General features: G+C 33.3%; 1 protein-coding gene across 4 annotated transcripts in view; it reads left to right on the top strand.

The window, feature by feature from the left end:
* CDH10 (cadherin 10) overlaps positions 1-17,005 on the top strand; it is a 93,703-nt gene that overhangs the window by 65,733 nt on the left and 10,965 nt on the right. For 3 of the 4 annotated variants that reach the window (XM_048939739.1, XM_048939740.1, XM_048939741.1), the window contains 4 exons: positions 3,394-3,581; positions 6,118-6,371; positions 9,653-9,789; positions 11,814-11,935. In XM_048939739.1, coding sequence (XP_048795696.1) covers positions 3,394-3,581; positions 6,118-6,371; positions 9,653-9,789; positions 11,814-11,935 — 701 coding nt within the window. Of the gene's footprint in view, positions 1-3,393; positions 3,582-6,117; positions 6,372-9,652; positions 9,790-11,813; positions 11,942-17,005 lie in introns of those variants that run through there. The other variant, XM_048939742.1, reaches the window with a different exon arrangement.

The raw sequence follows: 17,005 nt of genomic DNA, 5'->3' as shown, positions 1-17,005 counted from the left end.
AATTTTCATATGTTTTCATAGGACTCAGGAGCATAAAAGGATGAATTAAACTTCTCCCACAAAGAAACACACTGGAATTAAGAAAAACTATGAAAACTATGAAAACAGCATTGATTCCTCTTTGCCCTAATGTAGAGAACTGGGGCCTCTTCAGATTATTTTTCTACTCTTAAAAATCCCCTTAAAAGTGTATCTATATCAGTGACTGTTCCTCTAAGTGACTGTTCTTCTGTGATCACATGCTGACATTTAGCACAAAATCTTTCCTCTGCACCCACTCCAACAGCTCCACGACCTTTCTGTGCTGGAGGCCATGAGTTTGGACACAGTACTCCAGACAGGGTCATACAAGGACAGTAAAGGGGATCAGTCACCTCCCTCTTCTTGCTGGCCAACCTTCTTTTAGTGTAGCCCAGAGAATTCTTAGCCTTCTGGGCTGTAAGCACACACTGCTGGTTCATCCACCAGGACTCACAATCCTTCTCTGTAGGATTGCACTCAATGAGTTCTTCTCCCAGTCTGCACACATATCTGGGATTGCCCTGATTCAGGCACAACATGTTCCATGTGGCCTTGTTAAACTTCATTAGTTTCACATGGGTTCCATTTTCAATTCCACCCAGGTCTCTTTGATGGCATCCCGTTCCTCTATTGTGTCAGCTGCACTGCTCAACTTGGTCTTGTTAGCAAACTTGATGAGAATGCACTCTATCCTCCCTGTGTGTTAAAAAACACTTGCTCCAAAATTGACCCTTGGGGGCCCCTACTTGTGACATGGAACCATTGACAACAATGTTCTGGCTACAGTCAACCAAACAATTCTGTATTCACTGAATAGTCTACACTTCAAACTCATCTCTCTTGAAATTAGAGATAAGGATGTGATGCAGATCTTGCATAAGAGCAGACAGCTTACATCAGTCGCATTTCCTTTGTCCACTGATGCTATTGCTCCCTCATAGAAGACTATGAGATTGGCCAGGTGTTATATGCCCTTGGTGAACCTTGCATGTGCTATATCTCTTCCAGGAGAATCCACTCTATGATCTTCCCAGGCACAGATGTGAGGCTTACCAGCCTCTAGTTCCCCAGGTCTTCCTTTGTCCTTTTCAGTAACTGGGGGTTTCACCTGGCAATCTCAACTTTTCAAATAAGATGGAGAGTGGCTTGAACAACTAAATCAGCTCTCATACTCTGGCCACTGCTCAAAAAGTTCATCAATCTGGGCACATTTGCACCCATGACATCCTGCTCATCCTTCATGGCTGATTCTGGAATTCACCACAGCTGAAGGTCTGGCAGGTCTTTCGCTCCTCTGAGGGTGACACATCAGCAGGGCAAGGCCTCTCAGTCTGACTTTCTGTTTCAGCCTGCCCATTGTGACAGGTGGTCACCGTTTGTGTCAATAGAGCACTCTACTGTTCCCAGATCAGACGAAAGCGGCACCTTTTGCCCTTCCTGCTCTGCCGTCACAAACTTGTTATCAAGGTTCTGAACAGAAAGGCAATTGAAGACAGTTTTAGGATCACTGTTTCAACTGTCATACTTCCAACTGTTTTACAGAAGTAAAGATACTGTGTACACTGACACAATATGTAGACAATCTTTCACCTTGCTTCCACTCTCTTTGCCGTACGGAGAAGCTTTTTTCTTCTCCATCTCAGGATTCTTTTAATCTTTACCAACATCTGCAAGAATATAACTCCCTGGAATAAATGCAAACAATATATGACTCTCACTGGTGAAGAAGAACAATGAAACAAAAGGGATTTACAGTAGAGTTCTGAAAGGCTAATCTAGTTTGTGTAGTTATGTTCTGATACAGTGGGTAAAGTTACAGTATCTCCCATGCTTAATGTCCTAAATAATTTCTAGTCATCAGTGACAAAAATAATAAGAGACAATATTTTATAATATGGTGCAGATTTCTATTAATGTATAGTTTCAACATAAAATTAAAATCATCTGTCAGATGATAGATTTCTCATTATTTTCAGCATCTGTATCCACTGTGTATCCATTTGTACTTAGCACTTTATAGATAAATTAACAAGTTGGGCATTACAGTAGAAGTCAATATAATGTCCACAATGCACTGATTGGGGATGTAGTTTTAAGCACACAAAAAACAAACAACTGAAAAGAATAGCTGACAAACAATAAGGCTTATTACAACATATAAAATATTTGCAAAAAGATCGGTCTTTCACTGTAGTCTCACACAGGACTAAACACTAAATGCGAGCTGAGGCTTTTTTTTTTTTAACATTAACAGATTATACAGAGATTAAACACTAATGTAGCAAAGTACACAGATTTAGATTTTAGATAAAGGTAATGAATATGTCAGAGCAAATGCAAGACAAATCACTTGACTGAAACACCAAAAATCAACTGCACAGAAATTAATTCATATGAATAGAATATGGAGTGTTTATGGTCATAAAGTATTAATTGTGGTGTTGTATACCAGTTTCATATCAAAAGCTGCTGAAAATTGTAAGAAATTCAATTTTACTCTTTACTAATCACTATTTAGTAAATAAAGTATATGTGAATGTGTTTGAGGCTTTTTTTTAGATTTTATTTCTTTTTTCATATTGGCAACTACAAATAATGGCAAAGTAATTCTGCAGAATAAAAGAAATTCTTAAACTTTTGAGTTAAAAAGAGTGCTTCTGTTTTTTCAGTCAGTCTCCTCAAAAACAGAAGCAGTACTTTTGTCACTCTGCAGTTGCCTTGCAACATACTCTATTAAAAGAAATTGAAAATCCTCACTTCTGTTTTCCTGAGGATATGTTGGGGTTGGGCCACTGCCATTCCCCGTAATTCTTTCTGATCACACATAATTATTAATTTCCTTTATTGATTTCCTTACTTGGGTATATGCGTGCTACTTCCTGAGTCCACCTACTTGTGGATTTTCATAACTTTTCCCCCTGTTTATTTAATACTTTACCTGGTTATCTAATTTTGAAAGTCAAAATTTCAATTTGCTTCTTATACTTGGCGGGAGAAGTCAGGGAAGTTTTGGTGCTTCTATTGCTTTCATGGTTGTATAGATGTAAAATGCATCCCAAACGATTCACATTAAATACTATGTGAATTAAATTATGCAAATTAAAAAAAATGTGATCAATTATTTTCTGGAAAATAAAAATAGAAAATAAAAGGCCTTTTCAACTATTTTTCTAGGATTTTTTTCTCTGATTTTGTTTTTCTACTGTTTTCACTCTTCTACCTGAAATTCTCCTCTACAGAATTTTTTGCCTCAAATACATTACGAAGGAAAATCTCTAGAATAAAAGATAAACAAAATTCTGCACATGATGTTACTTAATGCATGTGTAATGGCTTATGGGGCTCCTGAGTGGCTCTTTGTCTCTTTGACAGGTACCATCCACCTCCGCATTCCTGAGTCTTCTCCAGTCGGGACAGCTATTGGCAGCGTCAAAGCCACAGATGCAGACATTGGAAAAAATGCAGAAGTAGAGTACAGAATTGTAGATGGTGATGGGACAGATATGTTTGACATCGTAACGCAGAGGGACACACAGGAAGGCATCATTACTGTGCGGAAGGTGCCTATTAAAAAGTTTCACTGAATGGCTTTGGTGTCAATGCTATGGAACAAGTGTTCTTTCTAAAAAAGTACTTAGGTCATGTGATGTTGATTCTAATGCTTAATATTTGCAAATATTTCCCCACTGGTGACTCAATGGTACTGTTTCCCTTCAAGATGAACTAGAAATGACACAGGGAAGCAATATCAGTGAGACACAGAGATGCAGGTTTAAAGCATTATTGCCAGCTAAGTACGCAAAAAAATAGGCCATTCACAACGTTAGTACTAATTATTTCTGTGATTTCAAATATATTTATCAAATATTCATGCAAGCTATTCTCTTCAGCAATCAATATGCAGTTAACTCACTACTGAATAACATAGGCTTTCCTTCTTTCAGATTGTCATTCACTCAGTTTCAATTTAGGAGACCAATATATGCCAAGAAACATAATTACAATTGTGGGAACTACCACAAGATATATTGTTTTATTCCTGTTTCAGGCAGGTCAGCTGGTACACAAAAGTAGTGCATAATAGTAGTGTACTTGTTTTAGAGCTAGCTTTAGTTCTGTTTTCTGTCGCTAAGCACTTTCATAGGTGTAAGATCTCAGAGATAGAAATGTCATTCTCCTGGTCCTCAACAATTTTTCCTCCAGAAGTGCCTCAGTCCTTTTCTTTGGGATTTTGAGCATTTCTAAAGAATCTATGCAGTATTTCTAACACAAAATAACACCTTAAGCATTATGTAACAAACAAAACACTACTATACCACAGCATCCCTCTCCTAATCTCTTGCTAATGACAACCAAGGTAAAGATACATTCTGCAAAGACGACAGTGAGTTCCTTTTTGTAATCTACATTATTTTGTGTTCTTTCATTGAAATTTATCTGAAAATACCTAGTTAGGGACCAGATATTTTTCCTTTTCCTAGAAATCTGCGAAGGTTTGGCCTGTTTCTTTCTTGCTTGCTTGAGGTTTCCCACACAAACCTCTATTATATTAAATCAATAAAATATTTAAAAAATACACTAACAACTGGATGAAATGTGAGAAATTCATGTTGTAAGGTATCAGCTCCAAAAATGTCACCAATGATTTATAATGAATAAATTCTTCTAGTTTTGACGTTAACAACCTGACACGTTCAGAAATTACCAGGATGCTTTCTTGTATTGATAAGTAGCTTCTCATTCAGAGAGCACAGACAACTATACTAACAAGCAAGGAAAAAAACATGCTCAGACTGTTCTATTTTGAAAGTATTTATTATTTACACACTTTATGATTTCAGTTTTCACTAGTGAGTAGCTACAAAAAAACTGGTGTTTCTCTACCGTGTCCATCAGTTTCTACGCATCAGTGTAAGAGAAAGATTAAATAATTGCTTAACTTCATTGTTGCTGTGTCACAATTTTATATATTTGGAGAACATGTCTTGTTTTACTCTAGGCTGGAAGGCAGCATCCCTTAACTGCAGTGTGCTGTGCTTTATAGATAATACCAGTAGTCACATGTTTAGCTTATATAACAACACTATGATGCACTTCCTACGTATATTCTTAGATATTCTTTCTTCTGCTCTGACTGCTTTCAAAAGAAAGTTTGAAGCAGCATGAAGACTACAATTTGTCTGGACTGCATCCTTCTGCTCTAGGCTGTCTTCCTAGCACCTTGCATGAACAATATTTGTATTTAAAGGCAGCAAAGAGAAAAGAAACAAGATTTCTACCACCCATTTTTGATGAAGGAAAATGATTTTTGTATCTCCATGAGATGTATAGGGAATTAAGGAAGTATGATTTATTAGCTAATACTTTCCATCTATGAGAGTTGGAAACATTTGAAGGAACAGATGAACGTTATTTTTTTTTTTTCTTGTATCTACAATTGTTTCTAGCCTTAAGCCTTTTGCTTCCATTTTAAAAAGGAACTGCTGACAAAAATGTTAAATCTATTTTGGGGAAAAAAAAAAACTGTTTCAGGAAATTCAGTGATGAGGAACAGAATTAAGCTCTTACTATATATAAAGCACTTTGAATCCCTGTCCTTAAAAAAAAAGAAATCTACCACTGATTTTGAAGGCCAGGTATTTGTTTGACAATTAAAATACAGAGTTTTGAGGTGTGTATATTTTTTGAATAATATCACTATTATGCACCTTGTTCTGCAATGTCAGAATTTTAAATCAGTATTTTAAGACTTTTAAATGCTTATAACATTATTTCATATTCCTATGCTTGCGAAAGAACTGCAAAATTCACCAAATGACTAGTAAATTTGTGCTGAGAAATCTTTCTGCAACTGGTGTTATTTCAAGTATTACTTAGTTACAGAAACTCCCCTTAAAATTTCTGAAAATTCTGAAAAGCTGAGATTTCCTTAGTAGGGAAAGTGATTTTTACTCTGAAAAATTTGAACTGTGTTAGGGTTCTCCCAACTTGGAACAAGATCTGTGAAGGCTTCAGTCTTTGATTTACTGTATATATAGATCAACATTTGTTCATACGTAATGTAACTTACTAGCTTATTATCATCTTCATTTTTAGCCATTGGACTATGAGACAAGAAGGCTTTATACCTTGAAAGTAGAAGCTGAGAATACCCATGTGGATCCACGCTTCTATTACCTTGGGCCTTTCAAAGATACAACTATTGTGAAAATTTCTGTAGAGGATGTAGATGAGCCTCCTGTCTTCAGTAGATCTTCTTACCTTTTTGAGGTTCATGAAGATATTGAGCTGGGGACAATAATAGGAACGGTAATGGCACGAGATCCTGATTCAGCTTCAAGCCCTATAAGGTAATCTCCGATCATCTGTAAAGAAAGAAATTTGGTAAAGAAAATATTAAGAGACATGGTAGAAGGTGCTAATGTTCTTTCTCATATTTACTAGTGTGCCAACCAGAGTTGAAAACGATGCTATCTATTTGTAAGCCTCAGACACTTCAGAGAGCAGGTGTTCACTTACACACAAGTCAGAGAATAAACGTTTCTTAGTTTAATAAACTTCCTATCTCAGAAAACTTAAAATTACACACTGATTTCAAGTAGGCTCTTCAGGACTGCTTGCTTCAGAATATGAAAAATTGCAAAACTAGTGTATGGGTGAGGGATTTCACTTTTTTTGCCATTTAGTCCTGGAAAATATGCAGCGCCAAGCTCTGGTTCCTGCTATACAGGCTACCAATGTGATTGGTACATAGAATAGATTTATCCTGGTGTTTACTCAAATTCCCTAAGAAATTAGTCACTCAATGATTAATCATCAAAATATCTCTTCTGTGGATATTGCTTGATGCTATTTGCTAGATCACATCTAGCTGGATATAGTTAACTGTATCTTGTTTAGTTAGTTAGTTAGTTTGATTACTATTGCTACAATACATAAGTCTTAAGAAACAGATAAGACAAAGCTGTCCAAGTTGGATATGTTTTGCCTGAAATGCCTAACAAAGTACAAAAACTATATTTGGCAAAAAAAAAACCCACATTATTTACTAACTTTGAAGTAAATTGTCACATGCAGCTGAATGAGGCCCAGGTGGAAAAAACTGTATTAGGAATTGAAATTGAATCTAATTTTCTCCCATGGTGATTTAAGTGTATAGAAAAGATAGCAGATGAAAGCGCCAAGCCTCTAAAATTGTAGAATATATAAATAACTTAGCAGTGCATCCTTACCCACTCTAATTTCATGAGATAGCTGACAATTTTAGCAGTTATGTTTCATAATTGTGAGTGGAAAAGGAACAAACTTGGCACTTTTACTCATTTTGTTGCTAACACAACTCAATGAACTGAAGGACTTTATTTCCTTCATCAGTATTACTTACAAAGAACAGCAATTTAAAAAGTGTTTTATATAATTTTTCTGTGTTCTGTTGATGTCTTAAGACATTCCCCTTAAGAAAATAACTTAGAAGAGGCAGGTTGGCAAAATGAAAATAATGATGGGGAAAAATCAAACAATGAAGGGGACTGTTTAGATTTAGTTTACTACAAAAAGAAAATTAAAAACTCTGATAATGTTCTTCATGGTACACAACTTTTTTTTTTTTTTTTTTTAACCTTTCTTTTAATGCTACACAGTTAAAGACAGGAACTTCAAAACAATTCACACTGCATAGCTCAAATTCTTCTCTTGCATTCTCTTGTATTCTCTTCAGTATTTGCTTTGTCTCTCAACTTCAAAGAATAATCAGGTACCTAGAGAAAGTTTTTACAATATTTTACCTCTACCAACACCAATATTAAATGCAAAGTAATATGTATTCACCCCTAACCTGAAGAGCTGACCAAAATATTTTTGAAGCTGTCATATTATTTTTACATTAAGACAATTTGTATATTTAAATGCTAATGTTTAATTAAAAAAATCACAGCTTCAGTTTGTAAAATTAATTCAGGTTTTAACTTTCTTTCTAAATACTTTTTTTCAAATATTAGTTTCTGTTAATGGAAATTCTAAATAAGTTCAAGTTCCCATAAATTTATTGTTTGCAGCTTCCTCTTTCGGTATTTTTTAAAATTTCTATTCAATGAATGGAGGGTTTTTTGAAAATAATAATCCCAGTAGAATTTGCAGGCCAACTGAAGTGGGTAAAACTATGTGACCTAAAATGACAGATATCAAACATGAAACAGCATAGAATTCCACAATCAGACAATATGGCATAGATTTTGGAAACTGTAAAGTGATTATTACCTATTGAAAAAAACAAAAACAAAAACAAACAGATTATTGTCAAAATAAGTTATTTTCTTCTTTAAAGCTCCAAGGATTAAGGAAATCAGTTTTTTATCATATAAACAGAATAGTCATACATATAATTTCTCTGAAAAATATAAGATTTTGTTAAATTCTATAACTTATAGACAACTGGGTGAGGAAAAAAATTACTTGAGCAAGTTTTTCATATAGTTTCAGAAGATTTTTGACAGTTCTTTAATTTTTCTTTGTTTCTTTAAGTTTAAGTTTTCTTTAATTTTGTTCTTGTTTTGTTTTTACTCATTTTGGTGTTGATTTGGATTTTTTTTTTTTTTTTTTTTTTTGCTTAATAGTTTATACATATTTATTTTGTTGAAAGTGGTGAAATGTAGAAATAAAATTCACCAAATTGTTACAGATATTTTCATATTGCACCATTTTTCAATTTCACTCAATCCAGTTAAATATTATATGTAAAAATTGGCACACTTAATGAAATGTTTAGGTCAGTCATAAAAGTTAATAAAAACATAAATGACTATTTTTAACACATTGCACAATAAATTGACCCGATACTGCCAGAATTAGACAAATGATCTTTATTTTATAAAATCTTACATTTTACTCCACATCAAAGGTTTAATCTTAACTTTGAAGGCAGTGTTGAATATTAGAAAAAAATGAAGAACAGTTCACTGATCATAGTTTGACATATCTGTCACTTTGTGATAGAAGAAATTGTTTCCTGAAGATTTATAGCAACTATAACACCATGAAAGATTCTTTAACATTCATAAAAGTTAAATTTCTGTATATGATCTAATTTTTATAGATTTTTTTTTTAATTCCATCTCTGTTAATTTAACATATCCTAAAGCACAGAAATGGAGTTTATAAGAGGACTTTTGAAAAGCTCAGAAATTAGCTGTCAGTCTCAGTCTGAAGGAACTGAACATCAAAGAGAATTTTCCTTTCAAGATTAAAACAGTTCTTCAATTCTTATATTGAAATTTTGACTTCATTTTTTTTGTGATCTTCATGCCTGTGAATGTTCTGATGAATATTACATTGCTATATCATACTTATAACTTATGAAATCTTTCAATTTTTATTTCTCATTCTAGAGAGCTAATCATGAGAATTTTTACAAATTTGCGTGTACAATTTCAGATATAATCACTACATTAACCACCAAAGATCAGGAGAAGAAAAGAAAGGAAGCACTTCATTTACAGAAACCGAATATTTGTATTACAAAAAGCAATCTTTTCAATATAATGCATAGAACCCAACAGCTGTATTGACTTTTGAAACAAATGCTTTCTTCCATTTTTTTATTAATTAACAACATTTATTCTTTCTTTGAATATAGGTTTTCTCTAGATCGTCATACAGATCTAGACAGGATATTTAATATTCATTCTGGAAATGGATCCATCTATACTTCTAAGCCACTGGATCGTGAGATATCACAATGGCACAATCTCAGTGTTATAGCAGCTGAAATCAGTAAGCTAATTTGGTATTTTTTCATTTAATTTCCCTAGCCTTTCCACTTTAATATGTGAGATATTCTGGGGAATTAAGTTGGGTATAGCTAACAGCAGCTATGTCCATCTAGCATTTTTCCACCTCATCTTTTTCTAATAATGATAATTAATATCCAAGCTACTTCTGAAATGTTATTCAATTAAATAAATTGTTTCCTCCCTTTACTTTGAGGAAAATGGCAGGATTTTGATGTTACAGTAGCAGAGTTCAGGACTATAATCTATGTTTTATATATATATATTGTTTTCTTCTTTTTTTCAGGGAAAAAAAATCTTTTACCTACATCTACAATTCTTGGAATCAATACATCTTAAAAGTTAGCTAGGTTGCAATTGATCACTAAACTACAACATTTCTTGGACTATTCAAATTATAGCCTTGTAGATATTTTCACATTGAAAGTACAAAGAAGAAAGATGAGGTCCTCCTAGACAGCTGAGATTAAAACTAACACTCCTGCAAGAAAATTTTCTAAGTGACAAAAGTCAGAACTTTGAAATAGCTAGAGTGGATCTTATGCTTTCAAAGCCAGAGAATTTTTAGGGTTAACTCTACATCACTACAAAAAGCAGAAATTGCTAATCAGCAGTGAAGTATGGTTGGAAGGAACTACAATGCAAAGAATTCAGTGGAACACCACATACACTCATTTGACCACTCTTAGCCTTCCTAGTCCTATTTCTGTAGTCAGGACCCCAGGTGTCTTCTGCAATGGGTTGGTTATACCTAGCACATCCAGTAGCTATACATTTTTCTGGCAATGCATGTTCCTAAGTTTGCTCTATTTCACATCCCTGCCCACTACTTTAAGAGCAATACTCAGAAGTACTTATATATTAAAGAAACTTATAATTATATGCCTCTATCATAACATTAAATTACTTCCTTGTCAGGATAGTTTGAGAGAATTTACATTGTAGACCTACGTAGAGTAGCTAAACTTCTCCAAAGGGATACATTAGTTCTGGAGAAAGTATGGAAGGAGGAAATTAAAAATGTTAACTCTGAAGCATGACTCAGTGAGAGAGCAACTATAAGAACAGAACATATTTGGAAAGTTAGTACAAAAATGCAAAAGGATGTGAAAACTGTGTCCAAAACCTGCCATTTTAAACATTTCAGCATATTAAAGGACCAACATCACACTCTCCAACAAAAATGTTGTAAGTTACATGTGAAGTTAACATCAGTTTTTCCTAAAAGTTTCATGTTTTATTTGTTGCATCTTAAAAGGAAAATAAAACCAAAACAAACAAAAAAATCCCAAGTAATTTTGAATAATTTCTATTGTTATTTATCTATTCCATTAAAGTAGCAAAATCATACAGTTTTTAAGCTGTTGGATATCCAGCACAATTCTAAGTAGTAGCTGCATTTCTAGTCTAAGACATTATTTCAGATTCTTTGTAGGTCAGATCGATCTGCAAGGGAGCACATTCTAAATGATACTAAGGTCAGAACATTTGAGGAGATGGGTTAAAACCAACAACAGTAACCACTTCTAAGGTCTGAAAAATTATATTTGTATTTTTTAAGGCAATTTAAACATAAAAACTCTAATTGGTTCTCATTTTTATTGGTATACTTTGACTTTTTTGAATCTTCTCCCTGCTTACTAAGGCATAGGAGAGGTTTAATAATAGGTCTCTTTTATGTTAAACCAATTGCAAATCATTTTATAATTCAAAACTTTATATCAGAAAGATACACTTGAATCCACAAAATAAATTTGTCATTATAGCAATGGACATATTTTCTATGTGCTATATTTACATTGAACACCAGCAGTGGCAGCCACTAATTTCTTGTAAATGTCTTAATTGCTCACTAGATTCAAATACATACATTTTTTTTAATCAAAGTCATCCTCTTACTTTTTCACCAATTTCAAACCTAATCTTGAATATCTCTTGCTCATTAAATTTGGAAGATAGAATACTTTTAGTAGTAAGTTAAATTCATTCTTCTTTCTCTCTTGTCAGACAACCCGAAAGATACTACCCGTGTTCCTGTTTATGTAAGAATTTTGGATGTTAATGACAATGCCCCACAGTTTGCTGTATTCTATGATACTTTTGTTTGTGAAAATGCAAGAGCTGGACAGGTATGACTTTGATAAAACACTTTCTACTGTCTCATTTGGCTACGGTACTCAATTGTTGATTATTCTTGCCTGTTATTTAGGAGAAAATATGTCCAAAACGTCTTTCAAATGTTGAAAATGAACATAGCAGGTATTGTACTACGTGAGTCTTAAAGTGAAATATCAATTTATTTCAACAACAACAGCGTGTGAATTAGCACATTCCTCAACCTAATGCTGTAGTATTTTTGCCTATTTAGATCAGCTCAAGAAATATGGGTATAATTAACTTTGCCGTTACCTTCTCAGAGAAAGCAAAATGTTATACTTAATTATTGAAAAAAAGTTTTATCGATCTTTTCAATAACTCACAAGTGGCAAACCTTACATATAGTTCCATGCTAGTGGTGATTACACAACATATGCATCTGTCACACTTTCCTTTACTTTTCCAATTGTAATATTTGTCTTTCATTATTCCAGCAAAAGTTTCTGAAAGTAAAGCACAAAATATGAATTTTTTTGAAATGGCAATATATGATTTTGATTTACTTCTTACAGACTACAGAAGGCATATTTGAATTTAAGTAGAAGGACTGCAGTGCTTAATACCTAGTTCCTAACAGGCAGCTGCATATTAGAAACACTAAGAACTGTTTGCCTATTACAGCACAGCATGTCCCAGAGCACAGTCAGGCAGCAATAAATACTTTAAAATGGTCACAGTAGAACCTCAGTGCAAGCATTTCAGATGGGAGATGTGTTAGTATCTCTTAACTGTTTCAGTCCTACAGGTATTACATTCAGTTTGCATCACAAGTTTTGCACTCAGGCTGCCATTCTTTTTTCTAAAGCAACAGTAGTCAGAAAGCACAAAAAAGAACTCACATTTCATGGTTATATTAAATACTTAAAAATATTAAGCAATATTTGCTATTAGTAGAATTTCAAGATGATTAGAGCTGTATAAACGGAAATCTTGGGCAAAACATCTAAAATTTCTGATAGTTATATTGTCTCCTGTGATAGTTGTATTGTTGCCTGTGTATACTAATATAAGATTTTAATTAATTCAAATTTTAGATATAGAATTAAAATTAAAAATGTAGAATACTAATTTTTTTCTTCCAGCACCAGCACCTCTGGCTGAAAAAAAAACCAGCAATGCATCAGTGCACAAATTAACCACAATTCTCTTCACATTCAGAAATGGCCATCAGTTAAAAAAGGAAATAAGAAAGCACTTTAAGTACTTACATCTAATAAATAAGGAACTAAATGTATGTACAAAATTATACATGTTTATTTGAATTATAAGGCTCAGAAGGGTCTCCCTTGCTAGAACAAAGTGGCAATATTAGATATACATTATGATAACCAATTTTATTTATTATATAATTATAATAATTAAATAATCATTTAACACTGTCTGAATTTTTAAATAAGTCTTAAAATAAAATCAATTCACAGGAAGAGAAATGAAAAATTCAATTCAGGATAGCAAGAATAATCTATTTGAATGTAATTATATTCTCGTTTACAGGTAGATCAGTAATGAGTCATTATTTTAGAATTGTCTGTCTTGAGGGATTGAATTAAATTAATCCATACTAAGTATGGCTTGGATCCTCCCACATCAGCTATTTCTCTTTTCTGTTCAATTTTCTCCTCCTCTTTTTTTTTTCCCTTTTTTTTTTTTTCTTTTTCTTTTTCTTTTTTTTTCCTTTTTGACTGTTCACCATGCTTTGTTATTCTGGTCACTTTTATATATATATAAACATATGTATCTGTGGGATTCTAAATTTATGTGAAATGGAATGTTACTGAGTAACAAACATACAGCCAATGGTATAGGCCTTGCAGTAACAGATCTGGATACGCACAGGAGCACAGCAATGCTCTGGTCTTCTTAAAGACCATGCCCGTTTGCTGAAGGACTTCCTTCCTGAGCTAGGCACAGCAAAGATGTAAACTGCATGTTTCCTTGCAGCTTTCAAAGACTTAGTCAGAAATAATTAGGAAAGTTGTGTTTTTATGTTAGGGTTTCCAAGTATGCAGTCTTCCTTTTATAAACCTTCATTTTACTGAATATATACATACCTACTATCTTTTTACTTGCTGCAGAATTATATAAAATCAGTCTATATCATTTTGAATTCTCTTTCAAAGATACTTTAAAATACGTATGATTTATTTTTTTCTTCTTTTTCCCTGAACCTTAAGTCCTCATACGTTATACAAACAGACTCAATTTCTTTCACCACTTCTTTTTTTATATTGCTTCTCATTAACTCATTTGAATCATATATTAAAAAAAATACCTTTGTTTCATCAGGAATATTTTTCCAACAATAACATTGCTTAAAAATGTTGCAATGCTATAAAGCACCTGAGCTCCTCTGGATTGGCTCTGTCTTCCCATCAGGTGCTCAATCACTGGTTCAGGCCATATAGCATTTCTGCTACACATGGCTTTTGATATCTTTATATTTCCAAAAATTTCATTACATTTTATATATTCCAGTGTTTATAGTGATGTCAGAATTTTCTTCTTGAACCATTTTATTCAATAATTCTCAACGCTTTACTCTGACTCAGTACAGTAAAATAAAACTTTTGTAATGGAATTCAATACAGAATTTTCAAACAGGTCTTTTTGTTGTTGTTATTTAATAACATATTTTATGATTATTTGTTTATTTTTGCATAGAGTTTAAAAACAAATGCTTAGCTTATTTATGTAAAAAAAAAAAAATCATTTACATTTTCAGAAGACCTAAAAACCACAAAGCTGAGTAGTTTTGGAACAAACAACCAATGCAGCAACCGCCTTTCTACTTTTTTATCTTTTTTTCTAGTAGCTAGCAACATTCTTTGACTAGCTTTGTTTCCTTATATTTCTGTCTGTTTTCAACTGGAGAAACTGTCTCATCTTTCCAGTTATTACTGCTTCTTGACACTGAGAAGCAACTTAGTGTGAGATTAATGGAGGTATCCCATAGTAAATTAATATGAGAAAATAATGCTTTATACCATATAAACTGCATGAAACCATATAAATTGTAGGATTAATACAGTTGTTAACAATATCAGAAAATATATGCAAAAATGTGATAAAATGTTTCCACCTTCTGTTCATTTGTTTTGTTTAAGCTAACCCAAAGTCACACTCTCTCCCCACTTCCTATCCCACTGGAATTAAACAGATCAAAAAAGCACCAAATGTAATATTTGTGTTTTGATACACTGCTTGGAGCAGTGAATAATTACCAGGCTTGCCCCTCATCATATCTCAAAAACAAATAAATTTCTGTCAATATTATATTCATATTAATACATATCATGTTATGCAAGAACCCCTTTGGATTAATAATGACATGGTGTCAGCACAATTACCAAAGCAGCTCCTCTAGCTGTGAAAGCTGTGAAGAACAATCTTATTACAAATTCAGGGAAAAACAACAACAACAACAAACACATAGCCAGATTTCTATTCTTTGAAATTTCATTGACAGTATTTAAACTTTCTGATACAAATAGCTATTTCTTGGTAGGCTTTCATAGGCTTTCGTTTTCTTTCTGGAAGTCTGTTATGTTAAATCAATTTCTCATGAAAAGGCATAGGGATAGTAGACCTTGGTCATATTTTTTTTTCTTCAGTGTCCCATGTAGTTCAACAGGATTTGTAATTAGATATGAGTGCTTGGATAGATGTTTATTCATTTATTTAACATTATTTCAAAAAAATGATACAAAGTGGTACAGACAAACTGAAGAGAATGAGAATTGAAAGCGTTAATATTTCAGTATCATTCAGTTTCTCTAAGAAATAACAAGAATGTACATTACCAGCAGCATATATGATGTAAGACAGAATATCTATATTTAAAATGTAATATTTAAAATGTAAATATTTATATTTAGAATGTAAGACGTAACAGTAGGTGACCTGTAAGGCTGAGTTTACTGCCTACCACTTCGATTCTACTAAAATGTAGATTTATACTTCGAAGACACTGAGAAAGGAAAAGGCTACTAGGAGACTAATACACATCTTGATTACAAATAAAGAGGTGTACCCAATGAGAAATGTTGTCTTGTTCTTCAAGTGGATTTGCTTATATTTAACAGACTCTAAATAGTTACCCTGTGATCAATAACTGCCCAGAGGTTTCTGAGTCAGGCAAATAAGAGTATACTAAAGGCTGTATGAGTCCTTGAAGCTTCAAGAATGAGTCTGTGTTAAGGAAAATACAAATACTATTCCAGGTGGCTGCCTAGCAACTGTGCAAAAGGGAAAGCTAGTACAACACAGCTCTCATGGTTAATTACACTCATAATTACTTCCATCAGTTCTGTGCCTGTAAACAGTTGGATAATAATCAGATGAAAATCGTTGATTCATTGGATTTACCTGAAGAACACAGTGGTGGAGCGTGCTTATAGTGTTTAGATTTGTGAAAATGATTAAAAATTTGTGTGAACAAAGGCACGTTTTCATAACATGCATACAGTGCCCCAAGATGACTGAAACTGAAACACTGGAGCAGCAATCACAATAAATACAGGCTGAAAATCTGTAAAAGAACACTTACTGGAAGAATCACTGTCACATTGTAGTTGCTTGGACTAGGTTAGAAAACAAGATATGACTCTAACCCAAGCCTTCATTAGACAGGACTTGGAGAATAGAAGGAACTAATGGCTGGTATGAAAAAACTGTAAACAGTGGCTGTTCTACAGAGTGGTTATCAGTGTCACTTCTTTGTTTTGACAAGAACCTGTGAAATAACGGACATTGAAGGAAACAAGTATAAAGGAGCTATTTTGACAACAAAAAACAGTAATGTACTTGAGAAGCATACTTCAACCTACCCTCAAAAAGATGTGACAACTTTTTTTGCTCAAGTCAACAGAAAGCAAGCCAAATAACGTTTTTGGACATGGAATCTTATCTGCCATCCAAGTCTCTGGTGGTGCTGTTATTCTCTTCAAGAGATGTGGAATAGGCAAGCAAAAAAATCATCTAAAAATCTATATCACTGACTGTGGTCCACATCTGTATTTTAAGTGCTTTCTGGCAATATATCA

This window comes from Lagopus muta, chromosome 3 (genome assembly GCF_023343835.1).
Source record: "Lagopus muta isolate bLagMut1 chromosome 3, bLagMut1 primary, whole genome shotgun sequence".
In the NCBI taxonomy this organism is placed as follows: domain Eukaryota; kingdom Metazoa; phylum Chordata; class Aves; order Galliformes; family Phasianidae; genus Lagopus; species Lagopus muta.
The sequence above is the reverse complement of the archived record's forward strand: the minus strand, read 5'-3'. Positions and strand labels throughout refer to the sequence as shown.